Genomic DNA, 27,130 nt, shown 5'->3' on the forward strand with positions numbered 1-27,130 from the left:
TTGCTATCCTTCTCTTTCGGTTTATTCTTATTTCCCATTCGTCTTGACCCCTTTTCTTCTTCTTCTGTCTGCCCCCCCCCCTTCCTCCTCTTCCTCTTCCTGCTCCTCCTATCTGCTTCTCTTCCTTTTGTATTCTCCTCGAGCCTCCTTCTTTTCTCCTTTTATAGTTTTTCTCCTCCTCCCTCTGCTCCTGCTTCATCTTCTCCTTTCCTTCCTTGCTTTTTGTTCTTGTCATGCTTGCTCTTTTTTTTCCTCCTCCATCTTTATCTTTTCTCCTCCTGCTCCGCCTCTTGCGCCCCCTTCCTTTTCATTCTTCTCCTTTTCTGTTTATCATAGTTCTTTTCATAGAACCATTTTCTCACATCGTCCCAGAACAAAGCTGGAGTCTGACATTTTCTGAGCCTTGTACATAAAATTAATAACCCCACATAAATGATAGTTTGTTGCCAGTGCTTATCAGATGCTTTCTGTAATCGCCATGGAAACGCTTCTGCTGGCTGCTGACCAGAGGAAGTGACCCTTTACAGTCACAGTGATGATGTCTGATGAGCTCAGATCCATCATGTGATAGCAGTCCCAGGCCGCGTTCTTCACGTCCTTTGTAAACACACATGTCATTAGAGTCCCTGAGCTCCTTTGCTTCCACCTCAGTCCTCTCTCCTCTGCTAATAATGGTTATAATGGATGTTCTCCTTCTGAGCCTCTAATGATGTTTTTAGTATTTATGGTTACAGACAGCCAACCAAGCTGATTCATAATAGTTTCTCCCGGCCGTTTTATTGGCATGGTGTTTCTCACATTCGCATCAGTAAATTAATTTTGACCCGCCGGCGCCGTAAATCACAGAAAACCACTGCACGCCGTATCTCTGTGACCAGATTTTCTTAAGCTGTTGTCGTAAAGAATGGTTTATCGATCCTCCCCGCTGACGCTTTAATAAGCGCTTTGCATAACAAGTGTTTTACTGCAGATAAATCACGTGCGCTGGCACACACAAATATGCAGGGGAAACAAGTTTTCTAACTTATTTATGTTTTTTGAGGATAAACAAAAGAGCTGTTTTAGTGTCAGACAGGACGATGCATCAAGTTTCAAACCTATTAAATAACATGTCGTCTGTTGCTAGCATGCTAGCTGGCAGATCTGGTTGGCAGGAATTCAATCAGGGAGATCCATGGGCCGGCACAGAGGCCCGTGAGTGAGATCGATGGCTGGAGAAGCAGGTCGCTGAGGGGGCAGCTCCCCTGGCGGGGTGCTTCATCCCCGTCCCGTTGCTTCTCCTGTTTAGGGACTGTGACTGGCTGTTGCCGCATCCAGGTCCCAGAGGCTCAATCCAGCTCAGACCTACCACAATAATATCATTTTATGTCAGCCATGAGTGAAAGTTCCTCCAAGTTGGGGAGGGCTGATTGATGGCTGTTGTAAATCAATGTTGAGAGTGCTGCATTGGGTTTTATAGCCCGGGAAGAAATGGTGCAGGTTGTATACAACTCAGCCAACACTTCCTGCTTTATTCTGTGCCATTTAAGAAACAGAAGGAGGCTTAAAACTCAGTCTTAAAGGGCTATTTCAACCTAAACTGAAGGACATCGGCCTGTAATGCCACATAAAGGAACAAGATGATGCTTTAATGCAGATTAAAGGACCCCTTTTCCTGCTTTTATCAGTTTGGAAGCCCACAAGTTGCATTTCAGATCATGCCTCCTTCAGAAAATAGTTCCTACATGAAATTGCACACAAAAAAATAGTAGTAACTGTCCCTTTAATTGTGTTTTATCTCACTGCTATGTGCAGAAGTTGATGAAAGAAACTGAGAAAACAGTTCTCTAAAAGATCATCCTCTGTGGGGCCTGTAAAGCTGGAACAGAACCGGAACAGATGTGTGAGAAATTTTCAATCCACATTTAATTCACACCAGTTTTAACTGGCTGCTGCAACCAAAGACATAAAAATGTTATTGTGAAGCGTTTTTAAAAGGACGACTTCGATTGACTGATCAATAACAAAGGCGTGTAAAGACGCACAGCCCCGTTCTTCAAGCCTTCATTAACCACCAGAGAAGGAAGAAGAAAAAAAATCAAAGAATTTGATCAGTCTGTTGATACAATTTAAAAAAACAAACAAAAAAAACACTATATGCTTGTAAAAATCTATCAAGCTCAAAGAGAAGGAGAGAAATAACTGACAAGATGTAGGAAAATATGAAATAAAGTGGAAAGTGTTTGTGTGTTTGAAGGAGACGGGGGAGCCAAACGTCGTGCCAGTCAGGTTTATGTGTTCAAAGAGCCGAACAGAGGGGCGTTTGATCAGTAAAACTGAAGCTGCTCATCAGATTTGAATATAAAACATGCACACACACGCACACAACATAGATATAGTAGTGTGTGTGTGTTTGAGGTGGCAGAAGAAATATGATGTTGCTGCTAATTGGTCTGATGTTAGCAAGCTGCTGAGCAACTCCAGGGGTGTTCTATTATTGAAATCACACAGAAATGTGTAAAAAACACTATTTAATACACCTCCAAAGCACACATACACAGAAATACATTATATTTGATGAATCCCCCTTCATACGGCTTAGCTAATTAGCTTTAGCATCATTGTTTTGTTCTAGCCTCCATCTTTGTGTATTTTAATAGTTGAATAAGTGTCATTATAAAAATGTGTATGTTTCAAGTCTATAGAAAACTTTAGTCCCATTAGTGCACGAACGAGGATCAATCAAGATGTTAAGCTCCAAACAAGCTCACATGCTTTGTTATGTCAGGTGTTGTGGTGTCGAGTGTGTGATCTAATTTTTTAGATTTTCATCTCCATCAGCTCTGTTCATCTTGAACAAAGTGCTCAGCATTCTCTCATCACAGATATTCCTGCTGTTGTATAATGTTGTTCTGCATGGTTGTCTCTGAATGTGTGCCAGATATGGCAAAGCTGTTGAACAGGCCATTGTCATCAAATGTGAGGCTATATCGCTGCATTGTGTGATGATGCTGGTGGCAGCCAATGTGCTGTAACAAAGGCCTACAGAGTAAACGTAGTGTGGGGACAGGAAGCACAGCAGGTGGAGGAAACCAAATATTTCTAGGCTTTAATAAAACAATAAGTGCATATGTTTATTAATTAACTGAAGTGTTTGTGGTGCAGGTACATTTTTAAGAACTTGTCGCCATGGTAGCAAAGAAACATATCCAAATATTGGGCAGAAGGTGGTGAGACAGGATTGACTTGGACTAGCTTTGTCAGGTGTTTTATGGAAAAATTAGCACTGCTGAAAAGGGAAGCTAGCATTAGCCTGGTGCATCAGGAAGTCAAATGAGACACAAAGTAACACAACAAATCACGTAACTTACATTTGTCTTATTAGTAATGTTTTCTCTTGTCACCATGTTTGTAGCATGCTATCTTTGTCAAGTGTGTGCTAAGCTCATTAATGTGATGAGGATTGGCCACTGTTGGCCTCAAGTGGCCACTTAAGGAACTGCAGTTTTTGGCACTTGCTTCAATGCACCCTCCTGTTGTTGTTTGATAAAATAATAACACAACCCCCCCCCCCCAAAAAAAAAACACGTGCTGTCACTCAACGCCTTCAAATCCTGATTATTACCCAGATACACAAACACTGATGCAGCTGCTGCAGCTCAGCTATTGATCAGCCACAACAAGCTCTGCAGTCATTACTGTCGCTCCTTTTTATGTGTGTTTTTGCATTTAGATGAGTTTTTTTTCCAGCTCAGGAATAAGAGGTTATTACTGCACTTTGATTCAAATGTAAAAGCCATTATTCTTTCACTGCAGTTTAACACATTTCATGTTGTTTCTCTTCACAATCACACAGGTTTTGTGCACACACACACACACACACATCATAATCTTTCTCAGTGCATCTAGCAGTATGAGAAAAGCTGACTTTTCCACATCAAGATGAGTAGAAGGAGGGGAGGAAAGGCACTATCAGCCCCAGAGAAAGATAAGAGTTACATCGGTGGGCCAGGAGTCTTGTGTAAAAAAACTCAAAGGTCAGCCAAGCCTGACTCCACACCAGCAGACGCAGAGACAGTGAAGGTCAAAGAGATTGAAGGGGTAAATCATTTGCAAGAATGACACCTTCACTTTAGTTTCTCCCATCAGATTTGATCCTTTGTGTTTTCTTTATGTCAGAATTACAACCGCAGCCCATCCACAAAGGTAGCCAAGACAATGAGAGAGGCGGCGCATCCTGAGGCGGCGCACTGATCCCTGCTAGCATCAGGTAGCATATTAATTCCAGTGGAGCAGCGTGGATAAATGGGGCCCCTAGGCGCTGCACGCTACATTTGATAGCATGCAGTGTAACACAGAGTTGGATGCAAACAAACCTGCAGCAGAGAAATGGAAAGGTTTTGCTGTCTCTTGGTAGATGAGGTCTTCCTCATGCCAATTTCTGTGTTTGAGCAACCAGACCTTTGCTCTGGACTCCCCGCTTGTTTGTGTAGCTTGGGTCACTGGAAGCAAGGTTTATCCAGTCTCATGCCATGGATGTTCTTCCTGCCCCTGTCACCCCTGACATTTCTGGTGCATCGTCTGATAAAAATCTAAGCAACAGAGAAGACATTTTTGTACCCTTTGACATGTGAAATTAGCTCATTTGCATTAATAATATTCCATCAATCCATAAAGCATGTTCAACTGCTGGCTGAAGGGTTGACACATCCCGTGTGTTGAGGGGCCACCTTAAACAGGAACCAGAAAACCAACAGATGACGTTTCTCTGTGGTTGAAAGCAAACAAAAACAAACCTCTCGCTCTGGCATGCCTCGTTCTTCAGATGTCTTTAGTTCCTGCTCATTACCTGTTACATTTCTCCCGGCTTGACGACACTTGCTACACAGTGTGGAGCCATTAGGAATGAAAAGTTCTCCATGGGCTAAAACCCCTGTTTGATTTCCTCAGCCTCTCGGCCCTGTGACCGCGCATGGTGTTGGCTGAGGCTAATCCGACAGGACGCTAATAGATCCTCTAATGAACATAATGTCCACCCATTAGGAGCAGTTAACCTTTGACTCATCACACTGACAGGGATAATAGAAAAGAGTATGCACCCTGAACTCCCTTTATTTACAAATCACTTCACATGGTCTGAGCATGTGTTCACACACCAATAACACCATGTTTACCACTTCAGAGATGTACAGTCAGTGTTCACATCGCTGCAGTCTGTGGTTCACTTCTTTAGCTGTGAGCCGCAGACGTCAGGAGCACAGAGCGGTCAAGCCGTCGCCTTTTCACCTCGCTGAACTGCTGTCGCCGTTTCATCCAGAGCGAAACCTCTTCCACAGACGTGAACTTGAACGCACACATGTGTGCACCCTCGCCACTGATCCGTCATGACGTCTCATTCCACCTCATTTCCTGACACCCATGCTTCTTTCTAATTGAGGCGGCAGCGAATACAATTATGGTGAGAATCATCCCGGACTGATGTGAGGACGGATTAACGGGATTAAGAAGATAATCTGTTGACCCTCTGGCCCCAGCGCAGTATGAGGCTGGGAAGGCAATTTAGAGCAGAGAGAAGAAGAGATAGGGAGGTTTTAATGAGCGAGCTGACGAAAGCCTCTGACCACCGAGAGGCTCGCTTGGCACGCCGCTGGGGGATTACTTTCTGCAAGACTCCCCTCCACAATCACACCTAACCCCTCACATCTGCCCTGCTGCTCACACACTCAGTGCTGCTTCAAGGATGTTCAGGAACAGCCTGCGCACGTGTGCTAATGAATGGAACTGCAAACCACACAGTCAATAGCAGGAACAGGCGTGAATGATTGACCTGACTGGGGATTCTGGAAACGCTGTTTACAACATAATGTGCAGGTGAAGCTTGTGCATAGTGGATAAACTGCTGCATGTTTAAGGGCCTGAGCTGAACCTAGTATGAGCGACCAAGCTAACCAAGTTGTTGTTAGACGGAGCAAAGATTGTGCATGTGCATGAGTTGTTGAGTTGTTGTGCAGATGCACAACGGATTGTTGAGACTAACCTAACCTCGTGCAGGCATCTGAGCACGGTTATGTATAAGCCACCTAGCTAGCATGCAAGTGGGTGCGTGCTCGTGCTGACCTCGTGCATGCCTGAGCGACTTGACCTTGTGTATCTGTGAGCAATCCTGTTCTCTACTCACTGAGTCCATTTGTACATGTGAATAGTGTGTGTGCAGCATTGTGTGTTTGGACACAACACAGTGAATATTATAAACATTTTTTGTTTTGTTATTGATAGATTTGAAAGGCTGAATTGTGTTGGGAAGATCCAAGGATAGTCAAAGATAGTCAAGGTCTGAAGTGTGTAAATAGAGGCTTTCACTGCTCAGCTGACACACACTGCAAAATGGATTTGGCCGTCTGATGTCACTCACTTTTATAACAAACATTTTGAGGAAGAGAAGAAGAAGAAAAAAAATCCACACTGGCTGCTCCCCAGCTGCTTTCTTCTTGATCCTCAGAGAGTAAGCAGGATTACCTGTTATCTATATTTCTGCCAGAAAAGTATGTTTCAAATTCCTTTTTCGCCACATGACCTGTCCTGTGGCATCCTCCAGTTTAAAACCCATTTAATATAATGGCTGTGATGCAGTTGTTGATCTGCGGCACTCTGGATCAATGGGCTGAGATTAAAAATGATGTTTAATGGGCGTTTGATGGGTTTAAGTAATGCTTTTGACTTAAGCTGCAAATCATCTTCCCTTTGCTGTCTCACAGGAGTGTCTGCTAACATAATAATGAAAGGCTTTCCTTCAGGATGAGACTTTCATCCTTTGACACCTGTCTTGTTCTTTTCAAAGAATAATAAGTGCTTAAAGCCACGCCTGACAAAATTAATAAGAAATGTTCAGATGGGATGCTCCACGTTTGATGCTCTTTAGGACATGCTAAATGATGAATCCTGCCTTTCAACAATATGATCAAATGTTAAATCACACACTCTTTTTGTGAAATGCACACTTCTGACAGCACCAAACATTTTTGGGATGTTTTAAAAAATATTTTATATTTTTAGCATTATAATATATTAATATTAGCTTTAAATATCTACACAGCCAATAACAACATGTAGAATTAGTATTGGAATATTTAGAAAGTATGCAAGATTTTAGTGTATTTTGGGTTTCATTGTGGGTTTTGATGGTTCATTTGAGGTCCTGGTTGTTTTAGTGGTTCTCCACACTTATCAGCCTTCAGATTTCTGTAGACCTTTGTAAACCTGAGAATAACCGTAGGTTGATTCTTGGATTACCTTAGCCTTAGCCTTAGTGTCTTTGATAGCCTTTTTGTGTGTGACCTCAGCCTGTTCTCAACCAGCCTTACCTTCAGCCCTTCCGTTTCATCTGCACTTCTGGACTGCCTTCTTGTGTACAGAACCCTGGCCTGGAAATAGAAGGACTTTGCTTTTAAACATTGAACTGTCACCTGCCTTTGCACTTTGCACTTGTGTCATTTCATCAAACCTTGACAAGTTCTTCCGTTTTTTGATTAGAGTCAGCAGATCGTTTGGACTTGGTCGTTGTAAAAAGTAGTGAGCACCCCTGATTAACAGCCTGTTTAAAAGTTATTTTGGTCTCTATGATGTACATGTTTGGATAATGTGGTTTGAGTTTTTTTTCTTTATTTTGCCTCCTAATAATCTGATTCAGGGTAATGTTTACACATTTATGAGGCTTGGATCAATAGCAGTGTATGCTGTGGACTATCACGAAGAGGACTTTTAGCTGAATCTGGTGGTATGACGGGATTTTCTGTAGCTCGCAACTATTTTACCAGAATGAGTTTGCAGTCATTGCGTAGCAACAGAGAAGGCCGCTGCCAGCAGTTCCCACAAGCATCTGTTTGTAGCACACAGCACTCAAATTACAATTAGCCAAGGGATTTTTAATTGATTTGTGTATGCATGATTCGACTCTAAGACATCAACAGGCGCTTTGCGGATCTGTATAAGCAGGAGGGTACAGACAGGGTGTGTTTCAGACGGATCCTGGGATTTATTTTTTTATTACCAGGGAGGGGATGCAGTGATTCGTCTAAAGTGTCCACAGTGTGTGCTGAGTCAGGAGGCCTTCACTCACAGCCTGGGAGGGGTGTCACATCTCCCCTCACGGCCAAAGACAGGGCTGTTTGGAAGAAGCCTCATACATGCATTTGTCTGCTTAACAAAACTCTCACTTCCTGCCTTACTTCATTTTTTACTTTTACACCAGCTCAGAGCGACACATTGCTAATAGCTCCATGCTAACATTGTTTTATGTTTGCTTTCTTGCCGTGTCCTCATGTCTTTATTCTCATATTTGTTGTAGTAGTAATGTTTGCCAACTGCTATGAGCCTGTCACCTTTGCTGCAATTACCCAGCATCCCGCACATTTTACATAATTAGTGCATGTTTTATGGAAAATGAAACTTAGATTCATAGTTTAGCCTTTTCTCCACGTTTCATGGTCTTAAAAGAGCCTGGTTGTGTACGATATCCCTTATGATGTCATAAAGGGATGGCATACTGTGTCTGTAAACACTATAAAATTTAAAACAATTAGCTTACCTTGCTATAAAGACCTAGATCATCATTCATCTGTGCAGAATTATGTCAGATTTCATAGTAACAGGATGACAAACCTTCAGCTCCAGCACATAGCTCGGAGTCTGCTTCACCTTTTCCCCCCTGTTTTTGTTTGTACTGGTAATCAATTCAGTTTGAATTGCTAATTCCCACAAGGTGGAGTATCTGTTTGCAGATAATTCACAACCACAGTTTGGCTTTGTTTTTCTGTTTTGCATGTAGGTGAAATAACAGAAAAGGTCACGGAACAAATTTCCAAAAGGGCAGCGCTGCAACGTGATGTGTAAACATTCTGTAACACCCACGGTTGCAGAATCAGATGCTCACACTGTTACTTCAGGCTGCTCGGATGCGGGAGAAGGGGGGGGGGGGGGCATCTGGGACCCCCTTCCGAGCTGACGGACGTTCAGTTTATCCACATCACCATATACTGTTTACACTACTGTAAGCGTGTGTAATCCTTCTGAATGTTCCGCTGTGTCATTTGCTTACAGTCACATTAATCATAATAGTCCCGCTCTCCTTGTGTTGAATATAAAGTGTGTTTAAAGTTGCTGAGGCAAGCATCTTCATCAAATGCAATGTTTTCTTTTCAGCTGCATGAAAAGACGCTTCAAAAGACTCTGTCTCTATTTGTTTCATGAAAGAAGAGTGCAGCTCACTCCGGTGCTGTGTTATGAAGGATAGAGTGACATAACGTCAGGGGAGCTGATGTTTTGACATATGATGTGTACGCCCACCCTCTCCTCGCTTAAAGAGGAATGTATAAAAAATGCCTTGTGGAATATAGAGGAAGTGCTTTATTCTGCGGGGATATTTGAAGACTTGAGAGAAATGCTAATATCATTTTTTTTTTTTAAAAAAGAGAATGTTTTCCCCTCGCTCAGGTCAGTGCTGTACACGTGTGTGAAATCCCTGAAGACACTGCATGAGAATATGTCTTGATTATATGCAGTTTTCAGGGTTGACCTGTCACATTTCCCTCTAATGTCTCCCAGCAGATTGAAAAAGAACCAAGATTAACCATTTCAGCTCCTTTTTGGAGCCTTTTAAAATCACTTGCACAGGTTTCTTATGCACAGTGTAAATACAGCTACATGTATTTCAAACTATAAGTGGCTTTTACTGTATGCACCTAATTATGACCTGGATGACTGAGAATCTTCATCAACCTGTATGCACCTAACCACTGCAATCATAGGCAATTATTTTAAATTGCCTTCTGAACAAATGTAAAAGCTGCTGTACCTATGCCTTATTATACATTAGACGGCCATGCAATTTGTCATTTATTGGTTTCAATCTTAGGAAAATGCCTCGCTTCAACCCTTTGAATGAAAATAATTCAGAATCTTTATCAACTTAGCAAAATGTAATTCACAGACGACCACTAGGGGCAGTGTTCTGACAGCGTAGATGTGTGTATGATGGGAAAAGTGATCGCTCAAAATCCTCAATCCCTTAAACTCACTGAGAGATGGATTTTTTATGCCCTAGTAATCAGACTAAAGTGTGCTATTTAAGTTTGCAGCCCCTTGTGATGTCATAAGGGGATGCCTCTTCCACACCCCACTCAGATTGTTTCTTACACAGATCAACAAAAACATTTCTATTGAGTATCTGACCCTTAATGATGTCATTGTTACTTCAATAGTGTCTAAATAAGCCATTGAAGTTTGCAGCCCCTTATGACATCACAAGAAAACTTGCCAAAACAATGTTACTAAATGAAAAATGTCTCTCTAAGATGCAAAAATGATGGACCAGAAGTTTAAAGTGCTGACATCATGACCCACATCATCTAATCAGTTGTGTGTAATACTCTGAAGCTGGGTGTGCTCGGGTGATACCCTTATGACATCATAAGGGGCGCTTGTTTGGGCAGACACCAACAACGAACATGCATGTGACTCCACAATTTGACCATTTAAATAGGGTTGCTATAGCAACCGGTGCCTGCACCTGAGCGAGAGTTGGGATGATAGAGCGATCACTGACAGTATGACTTCTAGACAGGCCACGAGTTCTTCCACTTCCACACACACTTCTGCCACCACAAAGGGAGACGCATTATGCAATCCGGTGCAACAGTGAAGTGGCGAGTGTGTAGCTATGGAATGGAGTGTGTCTTTTAAATGCAGTCGGACACAGCCTGACAGCAGTCATTATGGGATTATGCATTTAAAGCAAGTGGAAAAATTGCTTTATTAGAGCGGTATACTGACATATTTGATATCTGGCATTATGAAAGCATCCCATATTAAATTTAGTCTCCACTTCTTTGCAAGCAAACACTCTCTGCTTTAAAGACATTCTCATTTTAAATACCAAATGGTTAATGTCAGGCTGGATTATTCTGCATTACAAGATGGTTTCGTTTTCTCATCACCTTGTTAAAGGGCAGGTAGATATTTTACATCAGGGGAAAAAAGACTTGAACTTTGCTGTTTCACTGGCTCCAGGAGCCATGGGGCTAAAACAATTAGAAACATAAATTTCCAGGCTGCTCTGGAGCCAGTTCTCACCCCCAAGAAGTTGCATCTTGGGAAGTTTGCCGCTGTTCCTTCATTGCATCAGTCTGTCAGGTGAACTGCAGCCATGGAGCCTATTTTTGGGCCGTCCACCAGTTAATGATCCTGACCAGAAAATCAGTAGTAAAGCTGATGTTAATTCCAGTTTTCTTTCCATTTTTAAAAAAAATGTTTTTATTTTTGTTTGTTTTTGGATTAATTGGACAGTTCATGTTCACTCCCAGCAAGGATACTCACAAGTCTAAAACTCATGGAGTGAGACTCCATGAGAGGGGATAATCACTGTCTTCACAAATGATGGTTCCTACTCAATGAATGTTTGGATAATAAATAATAATCCCGTTATTTCCGTTGACTTTAAGATGGAGGCTTTCTTGCTTTTGGAGGCTGCCTCTTGAGTTTTTGTGTATTTAAAGCCACTTCTATCATCTGTTTTTCTGGTCTTTGGAGTTTTGCCACTGAGAAATGGCTACCTTTTAGCAGCTGGAATCAGATGATAAAATATGAATTTCAAACTTATTTTTTCATTTCACAGCAACATAAGATTGGCTTGTAGAGCCAATAGGCTTGTTTGTAAAATGTCATATATAGTCACGACTTATTTTGAAAAATAAACCCGTTGTCCTGGCTGCGCCTCTGCTGACAGAAGCTCTTTCTTGATTGCACCTTTAACAGTGTCGCCCATCTTTCTTCTTCTTCTTCTTTGTCTTTTTTCCAGCAGTCAGGCTGGAGTGAAGTGATGCTGTTGGGGTCCACAGCGCAGAGCAAGCGCGGTGAGCGAGCGGCGCGACGGGAGCGCGCGTATAGGAAAGAGAGGAAGGGAAGGAGCTGAAGCAGATCAGTCGCCAGCGGAGCCCAAGACAGCGGACGAACGGAGCAGAGCGTGTGTGACGCCCCTTGTCGCTTTTTTGATATATAAAAGATAAATAACCAGCAACATCCGGCAGCCCGAGAGAAAGCCTGGCCGGGAAAATGATGCTCCAACTCGTCCATCTCCTCGGGATGCTCGTCTGCGGCAGCCAAGGTAGGAACTGTGTGTGTTTGTGTGTGTGTGTGTGTGAGAACCAACCTCGAGCTTGGTGACTTTGTGGACAAGTTGAGTGTTATTTGCCATCTTGATCTGCACCAGGCTGAGGGAGCAGAAGGGAGCGAGAGATAGAGAGAGGAGGAGGAGAGAGAGGGAGAGAGAGGGCTGGATTGTTTAACTGGACGTTGTTTGGTAGTTGAAGCACGTCTTGCAGGGTCCAGAATGCTTTCTTACTGAAAAGGGGGATTATGATGGGGGTCCCTGTTTAGGGCTGGCTGAAGCGCAGTTTCTCCCTGACATCCCTGACACGGCGTGGCTCTCTGCTCTCTGTGTAGTGTTTCGGGAGCATCTTTTTACGCTGCTGCGCTGTCTCTTCTTTTTATAATGCGAATTAAAGCATCCATTGAAGTGTGTTTGGACCGCCGCCTCTTTCTGGCTGCTCTCAGTGTACTGTAGGAAAACAGAGTAGGTAGAAGACAGCGCGGCGTAACGCAACATTCATGATGCGGACTCCACTGTGGAAAAGTTTGGGAGGCTCTGTAGCGGCACAGCAGAGTGACAAAGGCGCGGTAATTAAGTTGTGAAACAGGCGCACATGATCCGGATTTGGACTGATGTCATTGTCCGGTGCGCGCACCCCGCTGTATTGTCCGTGTATGTGAGCATTTCTTAGATGTTTTTTTTTTCACTGTCCACATACTTGCAGCTAAACCCAGATTTAACTAATACTTCAAAGACTGAGAGCAGTGCAGCGGGACGCGTTGGCGTCCTGGCGCACAACGGCAGGTGGGGGTAGAGCGCTGCAAAGTGGTGCCAAGCCACAGTCCACCGGACGTTCATATATATATATATATATATATATATATATATATACACAAGCAAAATGTCGTTCAGTTTAAAGATGGTTTCTGTAAATTTTAATCAAACTCAAAGATTCAAAAAAAGACTGTGTGCATGAACATCTGCAACATCCCTGAGTGAGACGCCTCCAGCTGCGCTTCATTGTCCACAGCATTTTACAGGGACTGTAGTCTATTGGCAGCTCATATTTCCACCAGCTTAATCAATATGAGGAAGAGGAGTTTTACTGAGGGTCAAACAAAGAGACTTAACTGGAATTTTCATTGCTCAGTTTGTTGCAGCAGGATTACATCATTGAATCTGTGACACAAACTGACCTGTTAGACAATGCATGCACCGGGTTCTGTCAGGACCTGCTCCACAGTGGAGAGGAAAGGAAAACATTTGCTTTCCAACTCCCAGCTCAGCCTCTACACATGCTTGCTGATGCACCCGGTGACTTGCAGATGTGTTGTTAAGTGGCGTAATTAGGATGTTTTGCTGTATCTCTGTCACCAGCCTTAAAGTTTCCAGAACAATGCTCATTACAAGTCCCTGTTAAATACATGGAAAGCTGCTCACAGAAGAACTGGCCTGTGTGGTGTTCCTGTAAGGTGAAACTGATTGCATTATTTGATTAATAGACTGGGAGAGAGAGCACACGAATGGAAAGCCAGTGTATATATGAAAATGGAATCGGCCCCTGGAGGCAGCTGCGTGTGAGAAATCAATTTAAGGAACGACTGGAGTCAGCAGGGCTCTGGATCGTACAAAGGGCGATCTCGGTGTTATAGATATGCCATTTATTCGCCTGCAAACTTTTGATTTCTCTTGTGTGCCCTTTTGTGCTCGATCTCTCGGGTTCAGGGCCGAGTTGGTGAGTTTGTACATTGCATTATATGGCAGGTGTTGCATTTGAAACACTTGGTTGCAGCCAGTATAAGTGGTGGTGGCGGCACTGCAGGGTGGTTGTCAGCCTGCGGGAAATGAAACACAGTGTGTATATTCCAGTCTGTTTCCCGATGTATTACATTATTAAAAAGCGCTGGAATGCTTGGTTCCAGGAAACTTGTGTGTGTTCCGCTTAAATAACCTCATCATCTATACTGAACACAGATACAAGATAAGAACCCAGGGGCTTTGTCTCGTGCAGGAAATTTGGCACAAACCATCCAGAAAATGAAAAAATGATGTTAAAATCACTACAAGGAGACTAGCAGCATATTTAAACAGCAAAAATAATGACTCCATGTGCCACCAGAAGCCATAACTTCAGCCAAGTCACCTGCAAACACATGTTGTCAACAGCCAATGAAAAGAGAGGATGTCCTTCAAAGGACATGTGGAATGATTGCATCCCATTTTGAAGCCTACTTCAAATGCATCCTTTTATTTTTGGGCAGTGATTTTCCATCAGGTGGAACCTTGACAAAAAGCAAAGTGTAATCCATTGTAGGTTGTTAGCTGACGAACAGTAAATTGGAGCGACACACTAGTGTAGCCAGTGTCCTTTGAAGGATTCAGCCCCTGAATTGGATGAAATTGTCTCGTACTCTTTGGTGGTTTTTGTCTCCAAGAAGCTTCTCCAACACTTTTTTTGGCTACCATGGCAACAAGTTTTACAGGTGGATTTTATATTACAGTCTCCTGTTGTTTCTAGTCAGACTCTTCTCCATGTATTTGCTCAAATACTAACATGATTAGCATCAGGGATTAAGAGCATATGCCCATAAAGCAGCAGAAGAGGGAACAGATGACGGCCCGGCAGCGAGCTCCAGTCGGTGAGCGTTTGGCATATTTTGAAAAAGAGTTATTTGTGATGTACAGAGAAGAAGAAAAAAAAACCCAGCATCATGTTCGATAATGCCCTCTGCCAACCTCCATGTGTTTTCACTCAAATTACCTACTATTATCATGGAAGTGACTAATGTTCTCCTCAGGGATTCTCTCCCAAGCAGAAGCCAAGAAAAAGCCGAGCAGTCGGGGTCCTCTTTCAGGAGGAGGTCGGAATCGCTCATTAAATTCTATATTCTGAATCCCAGAAAGGAGAAAATTAGGCAGGATGGAGCGAGTGACGGCAAGATTTACACAGACAGAGGAAGGCAGGAAGAGATTATGTTTAAAAATTCATTCAATTCAAGTGAATCTAGTTAAATCGCATCGCCAGAGATTGAATCAAACTCTATGGAGTCGCACTGTGCCAAAATTAATAAAATGTAATTGAATCCTGTCGAGATGGAATCAAATTAGGCCAGACTGATGTGATTGGAGGAGGCAGCTGCTGCATGTTGCCGTGCGCTCCTGTGGGGCCGTCTACTGTTTTACATCAGCTCGGCACGGGCCAAGCAGGAGACCCTTTGGCGCCTGCGTACGGGTGTCCTGCCAGTCTAAATGCCAGTCTAACTAGCAGGCTAATAGACAGAGCCAGCATGCCAGGGTGACAACAGAGTCAGCGGCTGGCTGACTGACAGATGGACGGAGGACACACTCTCCCGCGCTCAGTTTTATATCTTGCACACTTCTGAGAAAGCTCCTCCAAAGAAGCGTCCTCTCACGGGACGCAGCGCGGATGGTCCGGGCTTTGGGCTCGGGCACTGGCAGGCATGATTAAATGAAGACAGGGGGAAGGCAGAGCTTGAGAAGCTGTGTGCTTTTTGACTGACCCACTTATTAATAACTACACTGAAGCCTCAGGGTTTGCTTTGCAGCAGGCTAATGTACATGACGCCACCATTTCTAACCAGCTGTAGACAGCCAGACAGGTTCCAGGTTTCAAACAGCTGAAATTGTGTCGGAGGTTCAGAGCTGTTACCCGATGTGTTAACTGTGGCATAGGTGTTGTGCACATGCTGGTGTGATCACCATAGGATATGTAACAAAGAAAACTGGATCATTTTTATCACAACAAAAATTAGCTAATTAGGCTGTTATAGCAACTATAGTAGCTTATTTTATCTTTTTGACATATTTGTTGTCAGATCAAAATATCAGATCGTGCTCTGGTGTTCTGACGGTAAAAAGTCCTCAGAGTAACTTTAAAAAACCCACAGCAGTGGGAAGAAGAGAAGAAGATTTAAACAGCAAGTAATAAAGGAAAATTAACTTAGTCACACCTCCAGTAAAATTTCTGCTGAAAAAAAATTGTGGATGACCCTTTAAGAATGAAATGGAAAGCAGATATTGGACGGGCTCATTGGGGTTTATTGGGAATTGGAAGTGAAAGTGAGTCACCATTAAAAGGAGTTTTCATAGAAGAGGCTGAAATAAGAGCCTGTCGCAGGTGGAGTGGCGCCAGCGATGTGATAGATGAAATTTGGCCTCTGAAGGCAGTTAGATGGACGCAGACGGATGACAGGAAGGGGCGGCTGGATGACAGATTAAAGGACAGCTGAATGTGCTAACGCTAAGATGCAGATAGAAGCATAATGAAGAGGAGCCGTCTATCCACAGCCAAAGCACAACATTTTTCAGCTTCCTCTTCCTCCTGCTGGATGCGGGCCCTGCGTCGATGGCGCATTAGTTACTGCGGCCGAATGTGTTCCATCACAATGATTGAGAAAGGGACTAATGCGAATTGTAGCTCTGCCGGCTAGCAGACGTTAACGAGAAAGTGGTGCAGGCTTTTGGACACACCTCTCAGTTTGATGAGACAAACCGGGAGTCTTTGCCTTTTCCAGCTGAGACTCCATGGTCACCATCTTAAACCCTGAGGCCTGCGGAATATTGCTATGAACCCTCCTCCCTGCTGGCCTTGCGCCTTTCTCTGGCCTGACAGTATTTAATTAACTTGTGCTGTATTGTGTTGTATCTATCATATTTCCTTGTATCCATCCATGCGTGCGTCCGGCCGTGCAGGCTGCCAGGCCCTCTCCTTGTCATTCCTGCTGGTTAATTAAGCTAAATTGTGATTGATACACTCTCAAGTGAATAGCGCCGCTGACCCGCCTGAGGAGATCAACCTGCCTGCCAATCACACCTCACAATACCTAATGGTGTTGTAAGCACCGAGTCCATATCCCAGTTTAAGCCCCCCTTCCTCCCCCACTTCCTCCTCCTCCTCCTCCTCCTTTGGAATGACTTCGGGTTGTCCTTGCGGGATTGGGTCTGCTTGGAAGTGATGCAGAGGCTCAGATCTCAGATTTCTTGCCTCGTGGCCGGTGTCCTTGTTTATGATGAGGAATAGATGAGAGCGAGTGATGGGAGGATGGAGATGTGACCGCGGCGCTGCAGCGTAGCTCGCAGTCAGGCCAGACAGCCTCTCCTCTGCTGATTGCTTCTCCATCTTCAAACAGAATCTCCTAATGCCATGTGGGCCCGCTTATATTTGTTTCTATCTCTCTTCCTCTCTGTCATTCCTTCCTCTTTTCATGTGTTCGTGGTCCTCCCACACTCGCCGTCTGTAGGGGGAAGATATCCTAACCCCCCCGCCTCTACGTGGGAAGCTTTTCAAGCTGCATCCATGCTTAATGTTGTTTGCTTAGAAAGCTAATGATGTTGTTCTGCTGCTCAATATAGTTATTAACACCTATGGATTTTATGTTCCTGCACTAGGTCAGGAATTTTCAGCTGGTCCTGTCTTATCAAGCGTGTTATTGTGTCTCAAAGTTCTAATGATCGCACTCATAAGGCTGACTGTAGGCGTGTTTTTAATTACTCCATGTATCTGCACAGCGCTCCTCGTCGGCCTGCATCCAATGCGGCCATGCCGGGATTGTTGTCTTCCCGCCCACCATCCGAAGAGTTCCCAAGGACGCTCGCCTCTGTGAGAATGCACAAAGGATTTCTCAGTAATTAAAAATGCTGTCTTATCTTTACTCAGATCGGATGTTTACTGACGTGCCTGCTCTCCAGGTAAACAAAAGACACACATTTCCTCACGTGTCCATTCCACAGCCCTTCTTTTGCCTTTGATTCTCACGAGGAGAGGATATTTTTGGATAAACTTTGTTGTCCTACCTACTTTTGCTTCCTATTTCTGTTCAGCTGGATGCAGAAGTCCAATCACAGTCATCTAAATCAGAAATTCCTCATTTCCCCTCAGAACTCTAAGCAGGTTTTTCACTCTTTCAACTGCAATATCAAGTCCTGCACCTCCATGGAGGCCATTTTTGTGTTTTTATAAAACCATTAATGCAAAAAAAGTAACATTGTTTATGGAAATTGAATGGGATTAGATTCGTAGAAAGCCATATATAACTTTATGAATGTTTGTCACATGCCTGCTGGTCATATGTGAGTTAACTATGTCTGCCTAGTAGTTGTTTTTCTTAGAGTCTGTTGTTGGTTAATTTTTAACTGAAACACTTCGATTTGGTGGTGTTATAGTGTAATTCTAGCCATAGCAAGCTGGTTTCTGTGGGTTAATCAGACTGAGTTTGTGTAGAAGAAGACGGAAGTGATTGGAAGATGCCAGGGCTCATGTGGATGTTAACGCTTCGGGGTGTGAGTTTGAGGAGAGCCTTGTGATCTGGGCTTCTGTAGCCCGGTTCTTGCTGATAGAATATTGCAAATTATCCAGTAAAAGTCAGGAAGTTGCACACTTCCTGGTGTCCACTGGCAGCATCGTGTTAGCTCTTGTTATTTTGCTCCAGATTAGATTTCTCAGAGCATGCCAGCCTGTAGTACAGAGTGTATTCCGGCTAGCTCCGGCCTGTATGGCTCCCAGATTACTTTTATTTCACGCTGCTTTTCATCCATCCTGTAAAAAAAGAAGAAAAAAAAAAACGCATCGAAGGAATGATGGAACGTCTCGTCTCTCGAGGCGAAAGCTGCAGCCGTCGACGTGAAGAAACATTGCAGTGCAGCTCCTCGGTCAATAAGCAACAAGGAGCTTTGCTGGGAGCTGCAGAAGGTGAGGTGGGAGGCAGTGGTGTGTGGGGGGGTGGGGGGCAGTGTACTGGCTATGGCAGCTCTCTCTCTCTCCCCAAGGAGGCAGCCCGAGCCACAAATTAATAGAGCGCTCCCACATGATCGGGGAGTTTCATTTGGAACCGTCACGCTACATAAAGCCCAGAAAACGAGGAGTTCACCGAGGTCCCTCTCACTTCCACCGGAGTCCCCAAATAACCTGTGTGATTCTAACACCTTTGGCTCCTGGGCCGTCTACAAACAACACTACACGCGGCCTCGACTGATCCAGCATGTGGTCATGTTAAATTTGCCCTCCCTGTCCTGACTTATCAAGCGCGTCTCAACACTTATTTATTTTTTCTAATTCATTCACTCGTTTGACGTCGGCGTGAAATTCTCAGTGACAGACGTGGAGAGCGAAGCGCCCGCGAGGCCCACTCCGCTCTTATCATTATCTCTGCAATGCCCCAGATTAGACACAGCAAACCAACTCCTCTAACAGCGGCGCACCCCGGAGCCAGGATTAACACAATGACTAATCACTCAACTCACTGGACACAAACACATACAGCGCTGATTCACACTTTGCCACAAAGTCTGCTTAATTAAAAACTAGCTTCTGGCGTAACAGAGCATTCAAATATATATGAAGAATCATCTTTTGTGTCATGCAAGCAATCTGCACAAAAGTGTTTCAGAAAATATTCAAATGAGAACTTGTTTTTTTGACATCTTTCAGACGGGTGTAATCTGTATGAAAATCTAATCCTGAGCTGGAGGCTTCATTAAACAGGTTCAAATGAGGACGTCTGAGTTCGGCACTTACTAATTGCCTCTTCATTAATGAATCCAACGTTATAGTAGCCAAAGGATGCTATAGATAGCAAAGCTATGCAATATGCCGGGTGCAGAAGAACATACAGCTTCCTGCTAGCCACTAGGAGGCGCCTTCTAGGCCTGTCATGATAAATTTTGCTCAGCAATTAATTGCCACAGAAAATTATTGCGATAGCCAATAATATTGTCATTTTTCAGACCATTTTCAAGTAATAACAATAGCAGGTTGTATATGTAAGCTTAGTCTCGCTGTGAATTGTGGCGAAGTGTTGAACCGGTGTTGTGCACCTTCAGAGCCCTCTGCGTTACTGTAACCAGCGCACCGTGGCGACGCAGACAGCGAGCTGACAGTGGTCTGCTCAGAACATCACGTAAACGTCACACAATGAGTTTAAAAATAAGAACTACCTGTTAATTTGACACATTTTAAGACAGAAGCCGCGGGTCATATTAAAACCGACGGGCGGACCTTATACGCTACGACGCACCGGAGTGTCGCCTTTTGTCATCCAGTCTCTTTGGCAGGGAGAGAGAGAGAAAGAGAGAGAGGAAAACGTGCAGTTAATTGATTTATTGCTTATCGTGACATGCCTAGCGCCCCCTTTCTAGTAGAGTCCACTGTAAACATAGCCAATTCTCACTAGAGCCGTTTAGGAGAGCTACCTCACTTCCTGTTCATGCCAGTCTACTAAAAGTGGCTGCAGTTCACCTAGAGGGCGCTCATGAGACTTTATGAAGATGGACACTGGAACAGCTCCTTAAAAAGTGAGGCCCAAACGTTGATCGCCCCCTGCTGGGCTGCAGTATCCACCACCAGTCCTCCTCCATGTTAGTGGATATGGACACTTATAAAAGGCTTTTGGACGCATCTGTCAATTAATAGGCTAAATTATAAGGTATGTTTTTGGAGGGGAAAATATAAAATATCATTGCTTAAGTATCTGTTACCATGGCTACAAGAGGATACGGCTACCCTTCTTGTTGACATCAGACATATAGTTTGCCCAGCCTCTGCAAAGTCCTATCATGATAAACCTCAGAGCTCTTCCTCCACTCAAAATCAACAATTGTGTCAATAAAAAAAGAATACATTTCTGTTTTGTTCTTCTCTATTGAGTTTATCCACAGCGGAGTAGTTGCCTCATCCATAATGAATTCATCGCACTGTGATTCTTCAGTGATGGAGGAGAATAAATCAACAACTCTCTCTTTGATTCATATTGCCTGACACCCAAAAAAAAAAAAAAAAGATATTTACTGTTGATGTTTGCTGAAAATATGCCTGCAGTCCAAACCTCACTGTCAGGCCAATTATCCGTGAGAATATAAAAACACAGAAACGGCGCAGCGCTTGTTTTGAAATGATGGTTTCATTGCCAAAAGGATTTTTAATGTAGATTTTTTATTTATTTATTTTAATGAAAATCACATGACTGCAGGCTGCCGCCAAGGTCATGGGGTTTTAATCACATGCTGCTCATTTATTTTGGCATAGTAATCCAGGAAGTCTTGATACAGAAATAAGGAATTAACCCATGCATATCCTGTCACCTTTGGTGTTCAAGCCTTTCAAAATAAAACCCATTGTTTTGTTCTGTGGTAGATAGAAGCCGTGTTTCTCTATATTGTTTGAGATTCAGCACAGTTTACCAGCCTGCAACACGCTGCAGACTGGCCTTATTGATCTATTGTCTCAGAGTGCAGCAAACAATTTAGCTTTTCTCTTTCACTTCAGTCCACTGTCTTCTGAGAATGAGTATCTGTTAGCTTCATGAATGCTGATCTCTGCTAAAGAAATCTAGAAAAAACTGTTCTTGTTCTCCTCAAAACAAGGAGGGTACAAATATGACTACTTCTTCTGGAAGTACAGTAACCGCAGGTGACCCATTTGTTAGAGGAGCTACGCTCCGGGTGCTACAGCATGGTGTGAGTCATTGCCCAGGCTCCGGCGGACACTGTGTCACTCCAAGGTTGTTTAATGGGATTCTTCTGCTGGTTATGGATTTGAGGCTTCGGCACACCATCTTTTTGTGCGAGCTCACAGGTCATCCTAGCGTAAAGCCCAACACCATCTGTGCGTAAATCAAATCTGAGGCTAAAGTGGAAAATGCGTGCGAGGCCGGGGCTGTGTGTGTGTGTGTGTGTGTTTGTTTGTGTGCGTATTTATTTCAGGATTTTGCTTACGCTTTGATTTTTCTCCCCGTTTTGGGTTCTCGCTCAAGGCTCGGGAACATTGAGGGAAGATGCAGCGTCCCGTATCTGCCTACATCAGCAAAACCGTATGCAAAACGACACACACATGCAGGGAAGCCAGGGTCTCACACACACACAGACACACACTGATTTCCTGGAATCTCTGTGTCTCAGGCTTAAAATCTTGTGATAATTGCAAAAGTTCTTAGTTTAATGTTCAACCATGCATTGCAAGGTCCCAGAGATGACAAGAAAATCACATAAGCGGAGGAGAAAGTTCAAGCGAAATCAGGACCTCCCAGCTAGCTGGTGATTATGGTCCAATCATAATCTCTTGGTGGGATTCCTACTTCAGCAAGTGATCATGAGAAGGCTTGAAAGTCCATCAGCAGCTCAGGGGGAGGGAGATACACTCAACATGCTCAGCCATCTGCGGCGCCTTCCCCACTGCACTGAGCTGCAGAAAGTAAATGAGCAGCGCCGCTGAGTCCAATGTGATATACAAAAACGAAGAATCAATTATTCTCTACAATCCCAGAGTCAAACTGGATGTTAGAAGATGTCTGCATGTGATTGGATCTGCTGATTATCCTGCTCTGCTTCAGAGTTTTGACACCTATCTTGTCACATCACTCACAAGAAAATCCAGCAAATTGTGTACAAATGTGCCCATTTACTCATTTAATCCAGTGAGAGTCATGCACCATCAGCGTGCGGGGCACAGAGAGAGTGGCCATTGTTTGCCGTGCGAGGCTGAAGATGCTATCAACGCTAATCTAACTGACTGGGTTTATTGTGCGGAGAGCTGCCAGGAGCGACAGTGCGGCAGCATATGAACCTCAGTGGGGGCCGGTTAGAGGGATCAGAGTGTGTGACAGTGTGCATATGTGCTGACGGTGTGTGTGTGTGTGTGTATGTGTAGATAACGCTTAGTGGGCTGACCTTCCAGTTAGCATGGGGCTATTTGTGGAAGCTGCAGGGTTTTGTTTGTGGATTCCAGTGGCTGAACTCTACAAGTGAAGCCATTTTTTTGTCTTTTCATCCTGATGGGGACACAGTACACACAGCCTCTATAAGCCATTATATCTTTCGCAGACTGTCTGCAGATGTACCAAGGAGTTTGGTCAGATGACTGCTGGTCACACCTGCATCAGTCATGGCTTCCTAGTTGTGCTGAGCTGTAGCTGAGTTCTGCCCTTCCTCTGTGTTCCCACCTTGCTACAAAATGACATGTGTGTGTGTGTCTGTGTTTGCATTCATGCATCCTCTGTCATCCACATGTTTGGAGATCTCCGTCCATCCTGTTTTCATTTTCTTGTTCACTCATGTACGGAAGATGTAAACAGTAAATGCGGCTCAAGGGAGAAAATCAATGTGTTCTGGAGTGGGATGCATTAATGAGATCTGCATCATCTTGATAACATTGTGGAGATCATCAGCGTCCTCTTTGCATTTTTATGGCCTAAATTAAAATGAAAAATAAACTGGATACAAGCAAACTATATAAAATCTATGACCACACTATAATATTATAGTATGATGGTATAAACAGCTTCATTTGAGCTGGCTTTACGTGACAGTGAGACAGTGTGTGTGTGTGTGTGTGTGTGTGTGTGTCCTTCAGCCTCTCAAATTGTGTATTAAAGGCGTGATGGCTCTATTTGAGAGTGTGTGTGTGCTGGTGCAAGTGCATGTGAACAAGTGATTTATGGGCTGTTTTTAATCAGGCGGTAGAAAATGTTATTAGACAGCCTCCTCGCGCTCCCTCCGCCTGCAAATGAGCCGGCCCCCACTGCACCCTGGGATAGCCTTCTGTAATTAGTTCTGGGAACTCACCTGTTACTGAGCGAGATTGAGGAGGGGGGGTGAGCGAGGGGACGTGAGGAAAAGAGGATGGAGTGAGAGGGTAACAAGCAGACAGATAAACAGACAGAGAGGAGAGTGAGGGAGGGGCAGAGGAGGAAGAGGAGAAGGTACAAGGACGAAGAGATGCCCAGGGAGAGGACCTCCACACCCCTACAGTCTCCTAACAAGCTAGCCAGCATCTCGCGGACTTTCCAGGCCTCTTCCTCTGCATCATTTGATTGTGATTGTAGGACTGCATGATTTGTGTCTATACACAGAGTATGATGACCCACAGCAGAACTGTCTCTCACTAACACACTATTAGCAGCAGATATCAATAGTTTTGTGCTGCAATTGAAGTTTTGTTTATTGCTTGACCTTCAAGTGTATCGGCAAGAGGCAAAATAAAGTTATGTTCATTATATGAAATATTGATGCTAGTATTGAGGAAATACTAAATGTCATGGGGATGAAAAAAGCAGCTAGCTTGTGAATAGTAAAGCAACGTTACATCTCTAATAGTAAGTTGAGAGCTTTGATGGCAACATGAATATCCAGTCATAGTGTGTATAGCTAGGATTAGCTCCGATGGTCGTATGATGCTAACAACATTTCTGGTGATTAACATACAAACTGGGGGCAGCTGCTAATTATGCTAATTTTGCTTCTGCCCCCAAGTGGCCAAAAAAAATAACGTATGCATTCTCAGTATTGTGCGTGATGTTGCTGTGTTGTGACTTTTTTCCGTGGTATGAAGTGCAGCACTGCAGCATCCTCTCTGCCTCTTCAACTCTGAAGTGATCTGGCCACCCTGCCAAAATCATCATGTGACCCGGCTGCTCTGCGGCGCTTCACTGAGCCCTGATGAACTGACTGTAGCTGACCACGGGCTTTCCACTCAGTGCCTTGACAGCCAATCACAACAGCAGCTTGTCATTCCCAGCCACACACACACACGTGTACACAATTTAAATGTGCACATATGCAGGCGCGGATACTGTAAACACACACGCTGCACTTCTCCTGACAGGCCAGTAAAAACATGATGAAATATTCAGTGAGCCTCGCTGTGGTTTGGGTTCCACCTGTCTCAGCTTTTCCTGTTGCCTCTTGTGTGTTTGTTTGCATGAAGAGATGTTGGCATCAGACTTCTCCTTCGCGCGTGTTGTTTGCCGGATCTCTTAGTTCCTGCCGTCACGGCTCTGCGTAATTGGGTCTGAGCCAGCCAAACCTTTTGTCTGAGTGTTGCCTTGTGCTTACATCAACTATATTGCTCTTGTAAATAACATAGCCAAGTAGACTAACTTGGATCCAGACTTTCTTTTTTTTACCCCTGCAGCATTTTTGCTCGTCAGTGAACTTTTCCTCACCTGACATCAAAGATTTATCATAATTACAGGCTCATGCAGACTCTCTTTCTGATCTGTTTGTGAGTAAATCCATTCCCAGACATAACAAATTACCCTTTCAGGTGAGTGCAGCCTTTGTGTTTCCAGGTAATCAATGGAAGTCTACCTGGAACAGCACAAAGACACAAAGTGCAGCTGCGTAAGCCTGTGTTTCTCCTTGGACTCTATTCTTGGACACACCTGGTCCCCTTCCCGAATGTCCTTTAATCTCATGATTTTTGACTTTGGAGAAAGTAGTTCCAAATATTCTCCAGTAGTTTCGAAGTGTGTGCTTTGATTGCGGTGTGACAGGTTGAAGGTGTTATCTGGTCGTTGTCCTTCTCGGTAAATTACACCCCTCTTACCCTCGGCTGCCGTTGCAGAAGGTCTTTTGCACAGTAATATCCTCATGATTGCTCCTCGGCGCTCCTGTTTCCTCCCACTTGAATTTAAAAACTTTTCTGTCTGAGTCTGATGACGGCTGCCACTGGGGATGCCGTCTGGTGATTAACAGACCGTATCGCCATCGTAGCATTTCTGTGCAAATGAGGGAGTGTTGCAAAGAGCATATAGGGAAGAGTACTTATTAGTATCATAATAAGAGCTGCATCGTGTATTACTGTGTGAAGGTACCTAAATAAAAACCATATTCATTATATTCTTCAAATTCAAAGTTTGTAATAAAAAGTTTATATTTTTTACCTTCTCAGCTCAGACACATTAACATTCATCCAATGTCTGTGTCAGGAAAAGAAAGCACAGAAAAATAATGACTTGTAATGCAATAAATCAGACGAATGAGGTTATTTATTACCTCAATTTCTTTTCCTCTGACATTTGATGCGGTGTGTTTACAACCCGACCACTATGACTGCACGTCACGGGCAGAGAGAAATGATTGACGCAGCTTAAAACTTAGGGGAGCTGAGGAGATTTTTCACTCAGTTTAACAGGAATATGCCTGTTTTTACTTTCTTTTTCCTTTGTGCATGTTAACAGCTTCATTAAGTGTATTCCACGCTATATTAACAGACAGCAATTAGGCAGTTGGACATGTGCACACAGAGATCTGAGCATATGCAATGCACACATAGAGGCATACTTTGTGTCTTTGAAAGGATCAACGTTGCTCAGAGAGCAGGATGTGCCGTTAAAAAAGCCATCTGTGGCAGCCTCCCAGCGCCTGCTGTGCACAGAGAGCCTGTTTGCATTCACCCAGAGCCACTGTGGAAAAAAAACATTCACTTTGTTGTCCTTAGCAGCGAATGAATCACAGAGAGCGGCTGATTTCGGCCTTTATTGACCAGTCTGCTGCTATAGTGAGAAGATAAAAATGTGTTTGAGTGTCTAGAAATGGTTTTAACTCGTCATTGACACTGAGGCTTTTCAGGGTGTGCAGGCACTCAAACATGTCAGGAGATTATCTAACAGCAGGTCGGGTGAAAAAAGTAAACAAACACGCGGCTATTTATGGCTAGAGTTTAAGATGCTTCCATGCCAGGCATTAAGTGAAGACATGAAAGCAGCAGGGGAGCCATCGTCAGGTGAAAATCCTGAAAGCCTTTCTGATGTTTCGGAGGATTATGTGGGCCCACTTCACATTAGGGAAAAAAACACACACCTCTTTATAAACACGGCTGATTTTCTTAATTCCCTAAAAGTTGCCATTTTTGAATGCAGCCATGCATTATCGATTTTTACCTAATGCTCCACCTGGAGCGTTCGCCGCACACTGCCAGGGTGCAGGAGCCATGTAATGGGATTACACTGATCTACGAGGGAAACGTGGTAACTGTGATCATCTCTGCAGCTGAAAAAAGCTCAATAATCACATAAGTAGTTGACAAAAATAATCATGGTTGGATTGCTCTATCGCTGATATTTGGCCTAACATGAAAAGATGTAAATGATGAAAGGGACTAGCAAACATCAGGTAATTATGCTGATTATTTTGTAGCATAGACCCAAAGCCTGCAGTTACAGGACATTAGCATTAGCTCAAAGACAGAGTGATGGCTGAATATCTAAAACATGTCTT

At 43.8% G+C, this 27,130-nt stretch overlaps 1 protein-coding gene across 1 annotated transcript in view; it reads left to right on the forward strand.

Moving 5' to 3' along the window:
• The first annotated feature begins 4,051 nt into the window (after nucleotides 1-4,051).
• LOC114432328 (neural cell adhesion molecule 2-like) overlaps nucleotides 4,052-27,130 on the forward strand; it is a 182,688-nt gene continuing 159,609 nt past the window's right edge. The window contains exons 1-3 of the mRNA XM_028400269.1: nucleotides 4,052-4,080; nucleotides 4,159-4,249; nucleotides 11,831-12,136. Coding sequence (XP_028256070.1) covers nucleotides 12,085-12,136 — 52 coding nt within the window. The 5' untranslated portion in view covers nucleotides 4,052-4,080; nucleotides 4,159-4,249; nucleotides 11,831-12,084. The remainder of the gene's footprint in view (nucleotides 4,081-4,158; nucleotides 4,250-11,830; nucleotides 12,137-27,130) is intronic.

The sequence above is a fragment of the Parambassis ranga genome, chromosome 2 (genome assembly GCF_900634625.1).
Source record: "Parambassis ranga chromosome 2, fParRan2.1, whole genome shotgun sequence".
In the NCBI taxonomy this organism is placed as follows: Eukaryota; Metazoa; Chordata; class Actinopteri; family Ambassidae; genus Parambassis; species Parambassis ranga.